We start from the raw sequence: 18,289 nt of genomic DNA on the forward strand, positions 1-18,289 counted from the left end.
CTATTGCAGTTCAAATAGCCATTTTGTCTTCATAGTTTCTATTAAAACGAAAAAATTAATAAATAAGTAAATAAGAGTATAAGTGGTTAAGTGACAAAAATTATTATAAAAATGTGTTCACCAAAACTGAAAGAGTGAAATGATCGCAAGGCTTTCAAGCATCACTTGGATATACTTGCTATTAACGTGGTCACATTCAACTATTTAAGGACCAACGAAATGGCTGCCTAACATTTGGCATCAATTGTCAATACAACGACACTAACCAATGCGCAGTGTAGTGTAGTTCTCTGCAAATTTCGGTAACCGGATTAGTTTAGTAGGCACATTTATACATGTTTGCTAAAAACAAATTTTACTTTGAGATGGCTCTAGTGACAAGAACAAAACTTGAAATTAAGAGAGAGTTTGTTTGTGGTTAAACATAAAGCAATATAAAGGATTATGTGTGTTATAACCACTACGGAAATCGAAACCTGGTTTTTGGATTTATGTCTTCAGATATATCGATATGCCACTAAGGGGCTTTTTCTTTTTTATATAAGTTAGGGTCGAAAGAAGCATTTTCAGCAACATTATGAGAGATGAAAAGGAAGTGCTCGCCCATGAAAAAGAGATTGTAAAATACTAACACAACTCTTCAAAAGGCTGACGAAAACACCATAGGTGCTAAAATCATTATGTTTTAAGATCATGTAGATAAAGGCAGTAAATGAGCTATGGAAGGAATTAATAATTATGCGCAGACGTTCATTAAAGTTATTTATAATTGGATTAGACTTCGTAAAGAAAATTTAATATCAAACTTGCCACTGTTACAAAGAATATATATAAATATTACATTTGAAATAATCATCGACAAAGCTTCCTCATCACAACTACATAAATGTCCAAACTGTCACATTGACGACTGGAGTAAAAGAATTTCAGCGCAGTTACTCTGATCACTACCTTTTCCTTAGTTTCATATAAAAGCGCTTTCCCTACAGATATCAGACAAGTTAACCCTCGATAACAGCAGATTTGCTCAGGAAATAAGGGAAGTATTCTGCAGAGATAATTTAACCGAGTCTTCTTGGTACGTGTGAAATAAAGAGACTAGAACACTGTTGATAAAAATAAAACGAACAAGTTTATAAAAGATGGTTTTCATTAGACGAGTCCCTAGTAGAACTGGATAAAAAAACATGCAAGAATTCAACATGTAATTAACCTTCTATGTTCATTTGTCAACGTTACCTCATTGTTGTTGTTTTTTTTCTCACAGAACTGGTCAATTGTAACATACAAACAATTTCATAGTCAGCCAACAAAGGTTATTCCAGTGTTTATCCGGAATGCTATGCAAATCCCTGCAGAGAAATGACATGTCACCTACTTACTATAGAGAATAAGGAAAAAAAATAGAAAAGCTACTTTTAAAGACTTTGTGGACCACGTGTTTCCGCCGCCATAGTAAGAAAACTAAACAATCAAAATACTTTGAAAATTTCTGTGTCACTAAAGAAGATGAGAAGCATGTAACATGTTCACATATTACACCTTTATTATAGTGAAAATTTAATCAGAAGCGGTTTTGCAATGTTCTTAATTACATATCCTAACAACAAACAAATAAACAATCCATAGAAAAAAATCGACAATTTTTATATCATCATAAGCAAATACCTTTTACATATATATATATAGATATATAAATACATACATGTAAAAACTACAGAATACAAACAGTTATGTCAAAAACGAAAGAATCTAGAGAATTAACCGTATTTTCACGAGATCGCATAGTTGAACGATTTGAAGGTGGTTTAAATAAGCAAGAAATTGCCAAATTACTTATAATACGTGTTCCATAACGAACAGAATGACAATATAGTTCTAGTAACGTCGGAAAACAACAATTTCTGTATGGTTAGGCGTCATAAACCAACTAAAAGCCTCTTAAGGTGAAGAGTGCCCTAATAGTATGTTGGCTAGGCTATCAGAAACTGAGTCCTTACTCCAAATAATATCGTATGTCGACAACCTAGAGCATTAGAGGACCTTTCACACGCACTCCTATTTGGAAACTTTATAAGTTTAACGACGATTCCAGAGTTAACAGTCATTGTCTGATTTGGCGATTATCTCATCAAGAACATTAGCGGAACGATCTGCAAGCCACAATAAGAACTTCGATATATCTTTTGTGGTGTAAGATGCCGTTGGATAGCTGGAGGATCATGACTGGTAACACGATAAGAGATGGCCACTGCCACTCAACTATAAAAATCCTTGCGCAAAACCTTCTACTTGTCTATTCCAATGTTCAGCTAACTGGAAAAGGCGGTATTTTATATAGAAATATGGATTATACTCACTCAGCCAGGTCAGAGCACTACCGCTCTTTCAGGCTAATTGCTGGATATCAACCCCATTAAATATGTATGGTCCATCCTCCAAAAACACCTAAAACAAACAGCTTTCTCGACTTCCTCGCTCAAGGGTTTCACCATATCTTGTAAATATAATATGATAAAAAGTTTTTGCTTTAAATATTACAAAGAACATATTCTCTAACTATTAATTAGAATATTATGTTCTTTATTTCATCTTTGTTGATTTTATAAAAGGGATTTTTTCTGAAATGTGTGCCCATGTGTTTGTTGATATGTAGTGTGTGGTCTATTGGCTAGTACACTCCACAATATTCAGGTGAAGTTTGAATTCACGTCGCTGAATATGCTCACCATTTCACTCGTGGGGGCCTTTTAATGTCACTGTCAATTCCACTATTTGTTTGTAACCTTATAGTCTAAGAGTTGGCCGCGGATAGTGTTGACTAGCTGCCTCGCTTTTAGTATAATGTGTTTCAAGTGGTAGAGAAATTTCTTCATATTTGAAGTTCGTTTTAAATAATCATACTTATCGTAAATATCTCTCAATAAAATAAAAATCTACAGACAACCCACAACTGGTGGTATTTGTTCATTATCTTTCCTCTGATGTAACTGCGAAAGAAGAAATTTTGGACTTAGTGGCACTAAAAGAAACAACTCGTGGTGTTGAAATTAAAAATGCACTTGACAGAACCTTAACAAATGCTGATATAATTTTCTGGCGTTACGTAAAAGCGTTTCTTAAGGAGTTACATTTTGGTGAATTTTCATTAGTATATCTGTTATTTATACCACAAATAGCAAAATATTACTACGTATATGGATTTGATTAAAGGTCCCTTGACCTCGAAGAGATATAAGAGAGGGCAGTAAGTTCTGGATAATGGAGATCTTATGGCTGTTTTGAATTTGTAGTTATTTCAAAATTTAACAAATATGAGAAAACTGTTTTAAATTTTGTCATACAAAACACACTTTATTGATAATGCAAGCATCTAATGAAACTGAAGAGACCGAAATATGTGATGAAATACCAAGCTATCATCATGATCAGGTAACTATCGTTCGTTCTTCATGATTGAAGAAGACCATTTTAATCAGATGAAAGTTGATGAAAATGATTTGCGCGTGAGTTGAATTAAAGTGGGGGAGAGTAATTACTAATAATAGTACTAAATATTGTAACTTGTAAGTTAGGGGATAATCACCAAAGTTGTAGTTTTGTATTTTGAAACTTTTACTGTTGTCTTAGAGCTACGTTAAGCCTAACTTGCACGTGTAGTAAGTTCCGCTTGTAATACGAATAGTATGGTTAGTAGTTGTCGTACTACCAAATACTATTACCAGTCAAACAACGAAATCTTTGACAAAGAATATTCACCAATATCAGATTAAATAGAATGGTATTGTTTTTTCTGAAGCTGTACGTTGTAGTAGTTGTCAATCAGTTTGCTAACATGAATAATTTTTTTAAGTTTTATGTAATATCCCAGATGGTTTGAAGCTCAAGAGCCTTGTTACTGATAGTGATATTAGGTGAAAGGTCGTGTCAGCACTGAATATGGTTAATATGATTAACAATTTGTTATACAATCTTCTTTACTTTCACTCAAAATTTCTTATTAGTATACATATATATATATAAAACATTAGGAATTTTTTGTATTACTATTTTTAAAGTTACCCAGTTGAACTGCATGTTCACATAGACAATACTGACTACCATAATGTGTGTGTGATAATTAAAGCAAGTTATTTGAGAATATGTACTTATTTGTAGTGTAATAGGGTTTGGAGCAATAGCTGCATGACTATCTTGAAAGCAGCTTATATTTTTGAAATGGATCTGACTACACAAAAATGCAGCTGATCGGACCTGTTTTGTCATGTTACCTTGTTATTGGTAAACAATACAATTTTAGTTGAAATTTATTGTGTATTTCTACATCCTATTTGTAATTTTTTGGTATTATAATATTAACATGCAGTGCATTAGTATATTAAAATAGAGGAAATTCTACATGCATTTATATACAGGATGGCCCATAAGTTCCTACCCATCCATATATCTTATGTATCCAGTGTATCTGTGTGCTGTCCCTCATTCTCGCTGCATAATATTATGTGACGCCATATTCTGTGAGACATTTTCCTCAACAGAGCAGGGGTTATTGTTCCAAATGCCGTGGTAACAGCTGCCTTCAACTCATCATTAGTATTATTGAATATAACAATAATAATATAGGATGGGTAGGGACTTACGAGCCACCCTGTATTTTACATATAGAATACTAGCTTGTTAGTCAGCTGTAATTAGGGATGTATATGTTATAGTAGTTCATATGATACATATCTAGGTATTAATGCTGCAGTACAATACTTATCTATATACAGGAATTTTACCAACAGTTTGTTACAGAGTTTAACAGTCCTGTCTGTAATTTGTTATTTATATTACTACATTGTCTTACTTAATTATTTCACACTTTACCGAGGTTTTTTTAAATTCTTGGATTTGGTCAACTAATTATCTGCTGTTAAGAGAAGTAAAATTTAAAAAAACATTTACATAGATGCATTTACTTGGGACTGGACAGGCTTACATCTGTTTACTTTTTTTCCAATTCATCTATTACCCAGAGTTGAAACTATGAATTGTTCCACTTTCTGTTGAGTTTTCTCAGTAATACTATATTGGTTAGCTCATATATGGTTTTTTCTTCTCTGGTATCTGCAGGAATGTCCACCTTTATCACTTCCTCTTTGGCCATCTCTGTTGAGATAATCTCAATCAGATATTCTACACCCAAATGTTCAGAAACTCAATCTTCATGCTTGAAAATTATGTTGTCTTTTACCAACACCTAAAGGTTTAACTTCTGAGGTTTCTCTGTATTTAACTAAATCTCTCCATAGACCAGCTAAGGCCATTTATCAACAGAAATGGCACACTTGTCATCAATGGTGTATAAAGAGGAATTTAAATCTTTGTCCTATTAGTGATTTTTGAAAGGGGTTTTGCTTTATGTACTGTGCTCTTATCAATTGTTTTTTGGTATTTCAAATATGGGAAGGTTTTTGACTCCCCATTTATATCTGGTGTACTCAAATCTTTTCACATTCTTTGACCCATACATCTTTTTCAATTACTAAACTGGGATTTTATGGTTGTTTTAGATGAGCTGTCTCATCATCTCTTTGAGTCTTTAGCTTCAAGTTCTTTGTCTCACCATTTGTTTAAATTATATTTTTGTTGTTTTTGGCATGTGAACATTGAACATCATTGGTTGGAGTTGTTTGCAATACATGGGCATATAGGACTCTTTTATCATTCCACCTTTTCCCTGCTTCACCTAAGTCTTTTTTTCCAAAGATTGTGGCAGCTGGAGAAGATGAAAAATCTGTCTCGCCATTCCATTTGTCAGCCATTTCTTGCATTTATGACCCCTTAGACCCTAATTTTTTATTATGTCTCTCAGAGCCCTTGAGTGTATGTGGCTCATACTAACTAATTTTAGGGGTACAAAGAATCAGTTGTTTATTTATTGAGATCTTTTCATTTCCTGAGTTATCTCCATTCCTTTAATGAGATGACTCTACAAATTGATTTATGTTGCCTGTAATGGATTGTTATTACAGGAGAGGAATCCTTCATTTCAATGTCATTAGCCACCCAGTTGAATTGCCTTCTGGAAGACACTGTGCAGGCTGGTATGCAAACTTATCCTAATACCTTTCTCTTCATTACTTACATGATCTGGTAGTTTTTCTTTTTTGAGGAATTTTGACTACTACCTGTAGCTATTTTGATCACATCTGATAGATTTTTAACAAGAGTTAAATAACTTTATCAACTACTCTTTTTATTTTCAGGGTCCCTTTACTTTTCATGGGATCCCACTCTGTGATAAGTGTTGCCCAGGCTGGTATGCTCTATCATTTCATTTCTTCACTATAATTACTACAGGTTGCAACATGGTTTGTAGAAATGGGTGTTCATAAGACCATATAGGTGTCTACTGGATGGTATTTTCTTGGACCACCACTTATAGACTATCATGAGTAGAGCTAAAGGGGATCCTGCCATCCATGTTGATCATCAGATTGAATAAATCAGGGTCAGTTTGCTTTTACAAATTTAGGGAACTTGGTTCACCTATTGCACTATTTCTCAGGGTTTCTCAAAGTGCATTACCTCCTCAGTTTCTATTAGTAGAGCTGAGGAGTCCAGTTTTTCAGTTACTGAAGAGGTGGACAAAGGCTATTCTTCCAGTGTGTTTGAGTGTGTTCTTCCACTCTTGAAGCGGGTAAAGTTGAGGGCCCTCCTAGACTCATAGACTATCATGAGTAAAGCTGAAGGGGTACCTGCCATCCCTGCTAATCATCAGATTGAACAAATCATGGTTGGTTTGCTTTTACAAATTTAGGGAACGTGGTTCATCTATTGCACTGTTTCTCAGGACTTCTCAATGTGCATTACCTCCTCAGTTTCTATCAGTGGAGCTAAGGAGTCCAGTTTTTCAGTTACTGAAGTGGTGGACGAAGGCTATTCCTGTAGAGTGTTTGAGTGTGTTTTTCCACACTTGAAGAAGAGGGTAAAGTTAGGGCCCTTCTATTGGGGTCCCTGGATGTTTTTCTCCAGTGTCAGTAAGAGTGGCATCAGTCTCAGCTGGAGCTTACTTGTAATTCTGGTTAGAGTTGGCATGAAGCTATTTAGTTGGGAAGCCCATGACCCTTTTCTTTCATTATTATCAATTTAGTATCTTGTTCATAGAAGAAGGCCCACTAACTCCTCATATTTCTAAATGCAAAATGGTCCCATCAGAGGTCCTTGGTGGTTGAGTGCAGGTTTTACTTTCTCTCCATAAATCCAAGGGCAAATGTAGTACTCCTTGACCTCTTGGATGGGTAGTGAGGATGAATATTCATAATTATAGACCAGATCAATTCTGTTCCTTTAGTTGGATAATGGTACACATTATCCTACCATTCTGAGCCTAAGATATTACCTTATGAACTTCTTCAGTTGGAGGAGAAAATTTGTTTACTTCTGTGTTGCTCACTCTCTTTTTGTGATCCAGGTGGTTCAGAATGCATCACATTATGGCTACAGTTTGTAATCCAGTCAAAAGTATATCAGTATTTAATATTGTGGTCCAACTGTTTTATCACCAACATGGTATATATACGGATCGAGACCCCTTAATTCAAACTCCTAGGTATGAACCTTGGCTGTTTGGTTGAGGCTAGTTTATAATGTTGATTACTCATGATCTATACAACTCTTGATACAGGAACTAGGTTCTGGGTGAAGAGCATGTCTGTTCTAAATGTACTGCAGCCCATCCATTCATGTACCACTGTTATCTTTGTACACTCCTGTTCTGTGCAGATACTTTCCATGTAGATAGTCTGCAGTAGCTTCTTCACCTTCTCAGTGTGTGTTTCTAGTTATAGAGTCAGTGGATGTTAAGTATGTTTTGTAAGTTAATGTTAGATAGGCAAAAACATAGAAACCATGGAGATTAATAGCAGTAGTGTCACTAGAGGTGAGTATTATTGGAAATACATCTTTATTTTAGGAAAATGTTAACTTTTTAAATATCATGTGATTTCTTTATATAGTAATTGAACTTTATTTTGGATCTTTTCCATGGTCTGCAATTTTACAACACTTTTGAATCACCAATGATTTTCAGTCAAGAACTGACAATATGTGAGAAAGTTCAAAATCTCTATATTGTATCATATTTGCAAATCAAGGTTGTATCCATGTTAAAGAGAGGGGAGATAATATGGAAGTAATGAATACAAAAGATTTTAACAGTCACATCTTAAACCAAAACAAATATGATAGTTGTAATGAAAAATAATTAAAAAGAACAACAATGGATCATTTAAACCTTCGAGACTGTCCTTTCACACCCACCCCTTAGGAAATGAAAATGATAAATTTAAATTTATCTTTTAGTTTTTCAGGAGTTTGCCAGTTCTCTTCTGAAACCTCTGTAAATGACCACTGTTGTAGAGAAATGAAACTGTCTTAACTGTAGCCTAGTCTGTCTTATCCAAACTTTAAACTCAAGTCCTATTGTCTTTGAAATGTGGCAAAAACAAATTATGGGCTTGTCTGTATCTTGTCCTATTAGTTTGGTGAATAATCTTATAGATCAAAGGTAAGAGTATCTTTTAATCTCTTTTTCTTCTAAAGAGAAAAGCTGAGAGATCCCATCCTCAAAAAATAGTCTTACATCCCCAGAATTATCTTAATAGTCCTTCTTTGAATCCTTTCTAGTTAGTCACTATCCATTTTTATTTAAGAAAACCAAAACATTATGTATTGTTTTAAGTGAAACCAATGTTGATTTGTAAAGAGATAATTACCTGTTTTGTAAATACATCCTAAAACTGTAAGTTTTAGCAACAGAGCAGTGGTTTAGTGATTTACCTAGCATTATGTCAAGATTTCCAGAACTGGGACAAATGTCAGTGTAGTAGGTATTACCCTTCCCCATACCTGTTTGATATTGAAATCTGTATTAAAATAACATCAGTTTTCCATAAAGTCAGTTTTTTAAAAGTTACTCTACTGCAATTAGTCTATAATTACACACATTACAAGACAGAGGTCTTCCAGAAAAATAAAATGATTTTTAAGTTCACTCATGCTGATTCATATGCTTCCTCAAAAGAGTTAAAAATTCTTATCATAACTAGAATTGACCAATTTTAGAATGTGATTAGCAAACTTTACTAATCAATTAGTTTTGTCACATAATGTACACAAGAAAAAGGCCCAAGTACTGACCCATGAGGAATACCACTAGTGCCAATGTGATTCTAGACTCCATTAATAACTTTTTGTTTTCTCTACTCAACCATCATAAAATTCAATTAAGTATTTTTCCTGTTGACATAATATTCTTAGATAATTTGCGTGTAGATTCTTATCAAAAGCCCTCTGAAAAATCAAAATCCATGCCTGTCTGGTCATCGAAGTTCAAAAGTTACTGATCAAATCAGTATTTTTCAGCATGCTAGCTTTGCCTACTTCAGAAGCATCAACCGAGGGATGGAGGGAATGGACTTGTAGTATCTATACAAAAGAGAAAATGTTAAAAACACTTCTAGTGCAAATAAGCGTAGTTTAAGTATATATATAATGTAATGTAAATTTATTACTACATCTTGTTTTTTTCATATTATAGTTTGAGAGGAGACCAGAAAATTCAAGAAATGGTATTTCTGATACTCTTGGATTGTATAGGAAGACACATTTAGTTTTTTATCTTGAGCTTTGCATTATACTGATAGTGAAGCTCACCTACAATTACTTCACTATAAATATCTTGATTTTTTTATTTTCATTTAGAAGACTTTTATAGATATGTGTGTATTTTTTGAAGTTATGTAATTACATATGAATTCTTGATACAGGTTGATTATTTTACAGCCAGTTCCTTATTTCATTGCATTTAATTTTTTTTGAAATACCTGAAGCTATATAGCTTTACTAAAAAATGTAATGTCACCACAAGTTGTACGATATCAAATTAGTACTTTAAAGTAGTGGCTCTAAGACTTCAGTACTTTTAACTTTTAAAAACTTAAACCCACTGTCATTTTTTCTCTTTTGTTTACTGATTCTCTACAATTACTACTGGAAAAATTGTGCATGTGTTTTCTTTTTCTGCTTGTTGGCGCATGCTTTATCAAAAATTCAATGTAACGGATCAAAAACTAAAACAAATTTAACCTTACAATTTGTAGAGCTCAATTAATAATGTTAAAAAGCAGTCTATTAGAATATGCTTTTCTAATTATATTTGAGCCAGTGATTTCAAAAAAGATATTTACTATGAAATCATTTTTATTCTCTATTATTTGAAATAGTTGTGTATGTATGCTTATTAAGATGTCTTATTCTTATTTTTAATGCATTTCCATGGCTCAAGATATTGATTTATTCCCCATAAAAATACTTAGGAAGAATAGCAAATCTTTCAATTCATCAAGAAATCTCATCCACAACTATATTGGTTGGTTGGTTTTGTAGGTGAAAAAAGTGAATTCAGGGGGACATGCTATCCTAAGTCACCTTGACTGTTTAAAATTATTTAGTAGAATTTTTAACAGAATTGTAAATAGTGATTCGAAATGGAATACTTGTTTGCTTGGTAATACTTAAATGCTTATTTATTTTGATTAATCTCGTGTTATATATTTTACTGCCATTACCATAATCAAAAATAAACTGTGCTTTCAGTCTTTTATTTTTTAGTTTAATTTTTTATCCAGTGTTTTTGATTCAGCTACATTAAGGTGTGAGTTGTTGGTAACATTGATGAGAAGACATATAACATTACTTGGATCATAATTTATAAACATTCCTAATAGTTTTAGAAATCCTCATTGTGGTTCTTTGTGTATATTCTATTTTGGCAGTACATGTAGATCATTCAAGATCTTGTATTTAATTTCTCACTTGATTAATTTTAATGTATCTCGAACTGGTAGTCCACTATGATTGCTGACACTGTGTGTACAAATACAAGTTCTTTATCTTTTAAAGATTCTTATATTCAGTGTTATTTTCTCTAGTATAACTAACCAAGAACTTTGCTAGCAAATAATTATTTTAAACCTAAAAGTTTATTAAAAATTTAACAAATTAGTTTACTGAGTTTTGTATTTTACCACCAGGTCACTGATGAAAATAAAAAATGCAATAAAGATCCATTTGTCCAGCACTTTGAGAACCTCATCACTGAAGCTGATATCAATGACATAAACAGTGGAAAGCACTCAACTCAGGAAGAAAGATGGGAAAGTCTTGGTATTTTGCAATTGAAAATCAGGAACAATGAAATTAAAAAAAAATGCATATCAAATAAATGTGATTCTACCAATAGTAACAAATATTATATTAAAGAAAGTCTTTTACAAAATTTGAAAAATATTCTACAACAAAATACAGAGAGTGACAATAAAGAAATCACACTTACTCCATTGCAGATGGAGCTATTATCAATAGTAACTGGTTACCATGACTTTCTTTATACTGAAAGAACTTTTCAGAATGCCAAAGACATATATTTGGTTTATACTGTGCATGTACTCAATCATATTTTTAAAGCACGCACTAAAGTTACACATCATAATAGTAAACTATTAAAGCACAATTCTGTTGTCACAGAATATCGAGATCAGGGCCTAACTCGGCCACGAGTACTCATTCTCTTACCCTTCAAGAACTCGGCATTAAAAGTAGTAAAAGCTATGATGAAGTTAATTGTATCTGACAGTAAAGATAATGTGATGAATAAGAAAAGGTTCCTAGAAGAATTTACCTCACCAAAACAAGATCCTTCCAAAAAATTGAAACGACCTGATGATTACGAATACACTTTTGATGGAAATACGGATGATGCTTTCCGTGTTGGTATTCAAGTGATGCGTAAAGGTTTAAAGCTCTATGCAGACTTCTATTCTGCAGACATCATTTTAGCATCCCCACTGGGACTTCGAACCATCATAGGAGCAGTGGGTGAAAAAGATCGTGACTATGACTTCTTATCTTCCATAGAAGTTTTCGTCGTGGATCAGGCAGATGTTCTTCTAATGCAAAATTGGGATCATGTTCTTCATCTTATGCAACATTTACATCTTCAACCAAAGGAGCCACATGGAGTTGATTTTTCTCGTGTTTACATGTGGGCGTTAAATGGTTGGGCAAAATACTACCGACAGACTGTGGTGTTTACGTCTGTTAATGTGCCTCCAATCATGTCACTTTTTATTAAGTACTGCCAGAACTATGCAGGCAGTGTAATTTTGAAGAACTCTATACATCATGGGTCAATTAATCAAGTTGTAGTCCAGCTTCCTCAGGTAATCTTTGGACAAAAAATTAGAATACAGACTTTGTTAATTTGGAGGAGCAAGCTAAGTAAAAGCTATGCTTCACACTAATCAATTGTCAAACCTGATCTACAGCAACATTTATTTAAACCAGTGTGTATTTTTGAATTTAAAAATACAAGCAGGTAGCATAACAATCATTGGATAAGTAATTAATATAATTTACCATTATATAAAACATTATTTATGAATTATTCAAAAGAGAAACTTACAATTTGAAGTTTTATTACTCATTTTGTATTAGTAATACATGTTCTTATATTATTTGTAAAATAATATTGACTCAATCTAGATAAGCACTTTTTTTTTTTAAATAGATAATATATGTCATGACATTCAATTGTTTTGGGTTACTAATTAAATCAATCATGCATTCTGATGTTTATGTGCATAGTTAATAGTATTTGTTTTGTTTTTTACAGGTCTTTCACAGGTTTGACACAAAAAGTTTTAAAACAGCAGCAGATGACAGGTTTCAGTTTTTCATCTCCAAAGTGTTACCTGATTACAAGGATTCTGTGATGTCGCACACTCTTATCTTTGTCCCCAGTTATTTCGACTTTGTGAGGCTTCGCAACTATTTTAAGAGAGAAGATTTAAACTTTGTGCAGCTGTGTGAATACACCTCTGATGCCAAGGTTGCAAGGGCACGGAATATGTTTTACCATGGTTGGCGACATTTCTTATTGTGCACCGAACGTTTTCACTTTTACAGACGTTATCGTCTCAAGGGCATTCAGCACATAATCTTTTATGGCTTACCTCAATATTCCCATTTTTACAGTGAGCTATGTAACTTTATTCACCCCAGCTTGCAGCAGAAAAGAAAGAAAACTGCATGTTTAAGTGCCACTTGTACAGTACTCTATTGCCGTTACGATGCTCAGGAGCTTGCTTCTGTCGTTGGCACTGTAAAGACAAAACACATGATAAACTCTGACAGAAAAGTCCATATGTTTGTTAGTGGAGAAGCATAACAAATATGAATATGAATTGTGACACTGACAGACTGCCTCTTCTGAAACAAATATGAATATGCATTGTGACACTGACAGACTGCCTCTTCTAAAACAAATATGAATATAGTACCATTACTATTCATTTTTCTCTATCTTAATATTGAATAACAATAAATCCTAAATTACTGTTTTGTTTATGTGTGATTTGGTCTTCCATTTCTGAAGATGTTTGTTATTCACTAAAAATATGCCAATGCTGTCTTTTCTGTAATTGTTTAAGAACATTATTTTGCACCTGGTTATCATCTGGGCTTTATTAGAACAAAGCCATGTTTCATATGCTCTGTAAATTACTGCTATAGAGTGTAAGGTCCAAGGATGTATACAAATAAGTTAAAATTATTGTGACAAGTATAATTAAAAGAAAGTTTTAGTTCCAATCTAAGTTTTTGTGTAATGACTAAAGATATAATAAGGAATTCAATTTAAATGTGGATCATTGTGGACTTACGGTGATGCAATTTAAAGTTTGTTTTTTTGTTTAAAGATCATGAATGTTTTGATGGTTGAATGTACCTGTTTTATATATATATACAAAGAAATTGATTGTGTTTTTAACACATCCATACATGTACTCTCAGTCATGGATGAAGTTGTATTATGATGTTAGGAAATACTATACATAACATGACTGATATCAGCTATGTGTCACCTAACCACCCATAAACCATATATGAATGCAATAGTGATTCACATTCTTAATAAAAAGATTTCAAATTAGTTACAAAATTATATGGATGTAAATTAGCTACAAGTAGAATGTTTATAACTGTATTAATTCAAATGTATTCCAATTCAATATTTTACCAGCTCTAAGGGTGCTATTTTCATTATTTTGTAACAATACACTGTATTTTCTCAAGTGTTTCAAAATCAAAACATCACTGGGTGTCATAATACCATTTTTTAACATAATACAGTATGTTACCCCGAGTATTTCAAAATCAACGATATTACTATCTCTTTGAGTGTCATTTTTTAACATATTACTCATGTAGATGAATTATAGAGCTCCATACTGATGTATTAGCACTGGAACTGAATGATTAACTCGAGTAATTAGTACAAATTTATTACCTATGAACAACAGTTACATTGTTTATTGTCAGGTGAAAAAATCAATGGGGATTTGATGAAATCAATTAGATACAAAAGTAAAATAATTAACTAATCAGGATAAGCATTTGCAGTTATTACTACTGTAAGTTATTCCAACTATTCAACAAATCTTCTGTGAGAATAGCCTGGCATGGCCAAGTGCGTAAGGCGTGCGACTCGTAATCCGAGGTTCGCGCCCGCGTCGCGCTAAACCTGCTCGCCCTCCCAGCCGTGGGGGTGTATAATGTTACGCTCAATCCCACTATTCGTTGGTAAAAGAGTAGCCCAAGAGTTGGCGGTGGGTGGTGATGACTAGCTGCCTTCCCTCTAGTCTTACACTGCTAAATTAGGGACGGCTAGCACAGATAGCCCTCGAGTAGCTTTGTGCGAAATTCAAAACAAACAAACAAACTGTGAGAATAACTGATAAAGTGAGGGTAAATTATATATATATATATATATGGCTGTAACATCTGTGAAATTAAATAACTTCCATCAGAATTATACATTAATTACCTAAATCACAATTTAAAGCACATTAAAGTAATTCTGTATCTTTAGAAAATTTGTTCATTTGTTTTTCTTTATAATTTTAAAATTAAATTTGGAAAAAATATCTACAGCTCTTGATATCTGATTTAAGATTGCAATTCTGATGAATTTTAACGTGTTAACGCAGCAATAGGTGGCGGTTTAATATACATAAATATTACGATTTTAGTAATCCATGTATTAAACATAACTACATAAATATAACCACAATCCGTACTTGAGATATAACGATTTTTTTTTTTTTGTAGAAAAGTACTAGATGTTTAGTTATTTCTAGTCATAAAGGCTTTTTAAAAATATTTGATCAAAATAACCTAGGTTTTTGATATGGCACCAAGCTACACAAATGTCATCTGTTCTATTTCACTGCGCATTTTTAAAACAAATTTTTAATGTTATAATCCCGCTGATAAACCAATGATCCATCTGGGGCATAACCTTCGTAAACGATGATGATCGTGTGTAACAAAATTGGGGTTTGTTTTTAACTAACATCAATCTTCATTAAGAGATTTTGACCTGTGTAGAGTTGTAACATTATGAGTGTCTTATAGAGAACTGTGGATACTTCATAAACTATTACGTTAAATGTATTTATTCAAAAAGTGGTAAAACCGTGAGTATATGTTACGGTAAATGTTATGTATTTAAAAGTAGAACTTTGTTTACAGTTCTTTACTAGGAAATAGTGCTTGAATAATGTTCCTTTTTAAAACGAAAAAGTTGGAAAAGTAATTCGTGTATTCAACATGTTTTCTCTAACTACACGTCAATGTTACAGACTTTCATAATATTTGTTTTATACCTTTTACATTGATAATGCGTATAAAGAAAAAGAAGTCTGGATATTTTGAAATGCAAAAAGGTGATAACATCGCATTTTAAATGTGAATCTCAAGGTTCATAGTTCGAAGGCACTTGCCACAAAAACGCACTGTGCATTGCGGAGTCGTGTGTGTGCTATAAGAGCAACGTTCAAAATATATTCAGTCAATCAAGAGTTAAACGTTGGTGCTTTGGATTTGTAATCTTCCTTCTAGCCCAGACAGGAGCTGGCAGAAGATACTGTTGACTTGCAGCCAATCTTCTAGACAAGAAAAGAGTTGATGGTGTTGACTACCACCCTTGTCGCATGTATTCGCAAAACACGGGGTTTAAGAATGTCTTGTAGACAACAAATTAGCATGGGCAGCAAATTAAGTTTAAGCAAGCAAGTACTAGTGAGGAGATAGAACCAAACGCAGTACACAAACAACAATGAATGAGCCTTCAGTGAACTGACTGGCTTCCAATTCTTGCTCATTTGAACTGTCTGTTGGGACAGAAAGCAGAATAAATAATAATTGAATTGAACACCAAAGGAGAGTAATGAATATAACACTTAAATTACACCTATGTCACAGTGTGGTATCTCAGTCTCTAGATTACTCAGATAAGCGATCATTCGAAATATATTCAAACAAGAAAAACCACAAACTCATGTAAGTTATACAAGTATATACACAACTCCTCAAAATAAGTATGGCTTCAAGTAAAAGTAACAAAGTGAACATATTCTGTAATCTTTGCCTAAGCAAGAAAATTAGTGCGAGTTTACATCTTTTATAAATTATATTTACAAGGGTGTCATAACTATGTGCACGAAAAATTTGAAAGACAAATAAAGATGATTTTTTCTGGTGTCACTGACGCCAGGTCTAAGTCACCTGGGGTCTCAAACAAAAGTCTTTGCCTATTTTGAATATGATAAACTCATTGGAAGATTTTCGGATGGAAAACAAAATATCTAATTATCAAGAATCATAACTTTATAAGGAAACATTAGGATTTAAATTGCATATCAACTCAACTATTGATAGGTTACAAGTTTAGACACTGAAATTTGATTTAAAAAAGTACAAAAACTGGACTGTTGACGGTTTAAAAATATATTATGGACGAATGAGCCCAAGTTTGAAATATTTGGTTTAAAGTATAAATTGTACAACTGGCGGGAAAAATGAGTAATTAAAGATATCTCAATGCATAACACCAACCATGATGTACGGAGAAGGTAATGTAATAGTTTGTGAATGTTTTTTTCTGGCGAGGCGTGTGTGTGTGTGTGTCTGTTTTCTTATAGCAAAGCCACATCAGGCTATCTGCTGTGTCCACTGAAGAAAATCGAACCTCTGATTTTAGTACTGTAAATTCGAAGACTTACCGCTGTCCTAGCGAGGTGCTTTTGGTGAGACAACAGAACATATTGCAAAATATATCGAATAATGGACCAGTGCATGAATAATCAAATGCTGATTCATCATGATGTACTTAGTGGTATGCGTATTATTGGTAAAGGATTCTACTTCCAAGAAGATACTGACCCAAATGCATATCCAAACTATGCAAAAATTACTTGGTTAAGAAAGATGTTAGAGTCATTTAAGTGATGCAATGGTCTCCAGAGAGCCTTGATCTTAACCAAATTTGGCAGATCTGGAGTTTGACAAATCAAAAGCTACTTCCAAAGAAAATTTATGAGAGCGTATTAGAGACATCTGGAGTAAAATTCCACAGGACTCTTTGATTAAACTGCCTACAATTGTTAAAGTAAAAGGGTAAAGATAAAATATTAACTGTTTGCTCAACTCCATCACTTCCACCGAGTTTCTATTGCACTAAATAAGAGGATCAATAACATTTTGACGTTTCATTTGTTTGAACAAACAAAAGAAAGTAACCTGAAATTTAATTTGATACTTTATTCTGACACTTTGCAAAATACTGTACTTACTAGATAAAATGAACTGCAACATTCAACAGCCCCTTCTACAAACTCTGGGGATACTTTTGTCTAATTGAACAAAGTGGATCACGTTTCTGGCACTAGGCTAAGAATCATGAACCCTAGAATTCACAGTGTGAGCACTATAACCATTATGCTATGGCGAGCCATTCAGTTGTAAATATTACAATTTGAAATAGCCTGAAACTTGGTTAAATGTTAATTTAAATTTATAAGTTAATTAAACGTTGATGTGTATATCAATTTATGATATTTACCAACAAGATTGATACACACAGTTTTTCAAATACAAATATATTTCAATACGCAAACACTAATACATTTTATAAAAACAGTTATTACATATAATGATTTATATTCAAAAGTTTTACAAACAGTACTGAGCCTTCTATCTGGTTTGGAATTGGATATTTTTTCGAGGTTTATGATTAACAGATTAATGTTTTGAGTTAATATGGTACAATTCACTTAATGGAAGCTAGCTAACTCTGCGTTGAATTTTTCACTGATGAAGTTATAAAGATACTAATATCAGA

The 18,289-nt window shown here is 33.0% G+C and overlaps 1 protein-coding gene across 1 annotated transcript; it reads left to right on the forward strand.

Moving 5' to 3' along the window:
• The first annotated feature begins 3,212 nt into the window (after positions 1 to 3,212).
• On the forward strand, positions 3,213 to 13,698 carry LOC143229814 (U3 small nucleolar RNA-associated protein 25 homolog). Its single transcript, XM_076462615.1, has 3 exons — positions 3,213 to 3,432; positions 11,082 to 12,269; positions 12,722 to 13,698. The coding sequence occupies exons 1-3, from the start codon at positions 3,364 to 3,366 to the stop codon at positions 13,274 to 13,276; spliced, it is 1,812 nt and encodes a 603-aa protein (XP_076318730.1). The 5' UTR covers positions 3,213 to 3,363; the 3' UTR covers positions 13,277 to 13,698.
• Positions 13,699 to 18,289: the final 4,591 nt, after the last annotated feature.

This window comes from Tachypleus tridentatus, chromosome 10, assembly GCF_004210375.1.
Source record: "Tachypleus tridentatus isolate NWPU-2018 chromosome 10, ASM421037v1, whole genome shotgun sequence".
NCBI classification, from domain to species: Eukaryota; Metazoa; Arthropoda; class Merostomata; order Xiphosura; family Limulidae; genus Tachypleus; species Tachypleus tridentatus.

What these genes read in the sequence shown, in the direction of transcription:
- LOC143229814 (XM_076462615.1), top strand. Translation starts at nt 3,364, where the DNA reads ATGCAAGCATCTAATGAAACTGAAGAGACCGAAATATGTGATGAAATA. An exon ending in CAAGCTATCATCATGATCAG is followed by an intron (nt 3,433 to 11,081) that starts GTAACTATCGTT and finishes TTTTACCACCAG; the next exon opens with GTCACTGATGAAAATAAAAA. An exon ending in TTGTAGTCCAGCTTCCTCAG is followed by an intron (nt 12,270 to 12,721) that starts GTAATCTTTGGA and finishes TGTTTTTTACAG; the next exon opens with GTCTTTCACAGGTTTGACAC.